A 1153-nucleotide genomic window follows, 5' to 3' on the forward strand; every position below is an offset into this window, starting at 1 on the left:
ACGGGCTTGAGTTTAGCCTTTTGACCCAAACCACAGTTTTTCTTTTCTTTTTGTACCAACCAACTTGGAGGGTTGGTTTGGTTACCCAGCTACGGGGTTTGGTTGTGTTAACTGGATTCTGACTGAAACACAATTAAAACAAAACGCACTTACCTGAAAAGTGGAAGAGAGAACACGATGAACACAAAGAAACGGCATCGACTTGTTACTAAAAGAGCCAATTTCTTAATTCTGCATAAATTCAAGCCGTAATTACTGACTGTTTCTTTCTGCTGTAAAGTTGAGTTTTAACTGAGAGTCTGTAGGAAGCATATTCAGAGCAATTATCTGACCAATAATGTGGCTGCTGTGATGCTAATTGACTGTCCAACAATAGTTTCAGTGAGGGTGATTCTGTGGTTTGTGTTGGACATTACCATAGATTACGACATAGCAGACACAGTCAAAGTGATGCAGCATTACTGGATAACTTTAGATCTCCACCCTCTTACATAAATATGGTCACGTTTGGCTCAAATTGAGGCATAAAAGCACCTTCTTGTCAGACTTGCTGAGGACGAGTGCTTCTTCTGCGTCTCTCGTCCAGATCATCTGGATTCCCAGCAGGCCAATCTGAGCCGGGAACGCCGACTGGAACTCCAGAAGCTTAAAGGCGGAGTCACTGATGGCCAGGTAAGCCTGACGGATGATAGCATGAAGGGTTCCCCTCACCCCAGCTAGCAGCTCTCCTAACCACACCTCCACATTCCCCTGCAAGTGGAGGTGAGATGCTGATTGATAAAAGGATTGAGTTTAAGGGAAAAGTAACGGGGAACTTACTGGGAGGTCTCCATGTGGAGGTGAGATTACCTGTGCCAGGACTGGGTGCCTCAGCTCCACAGTTTCTCCTTCTTGGGACTGGAAAATGATCATCTGGTCGTAGATGTTCTCATTGAAAACAACTCTGTTAACGTTATCGAACAGACTGAGCAGATGAGCCTGACAGACACAGCGAGGAAGCAGATTCAATGTCATGATCAGAGGAAGGAAGAAACTCAGCAGCAGGAGTGAAGCTGAAGCATCAGACAGCAAATACAAACCCATCAGATCTGAAACCTGTGAGCTGCAAAGTGTCACCTGTAAAGTGTGTCACCTGTATAACATGTCACCTGTA

At 45.0% G+C, this 1153-nt stretch overlaps 1 protein-coding gene across 1 annotated transcript in view; it reads right to left on the reverse strand.

Annotated features, from left to right (window-relative positions):
* Positions 1–1153, reverse strand: part of LOC102195290 (dynein heavy chain 5, axonemal-like) — an 82249-nt gene that overhangs the window by 25912 nt on the left and 55184 nt on the right. Inside the window, 2 exon segments of the mRNA XM_013915282.1 lie at positions 552–750; positions 850–978. Coding sequence (XP_013770736.1) covers positions 552–750; positions 850–978 — 328 coding nt within the window.

The sequence above is a fragment of the Pundamilia nyererei genome, unplaced genomic scaffold, assembly GCF_000239375.1.
Source record: "Pundamilia nyererei isolate P.nyererei 1_Seehausen unplaced genomic scaffold, PunNye1.0 scaffold00281, whole genome shotgun sequence".
Lineage (NCBI taxonomy): Eukaryota > Metazoa > Chordata > Actinopteri > Cichliformes > Cichlidae > Pundamilia > Pundamilia nyererei.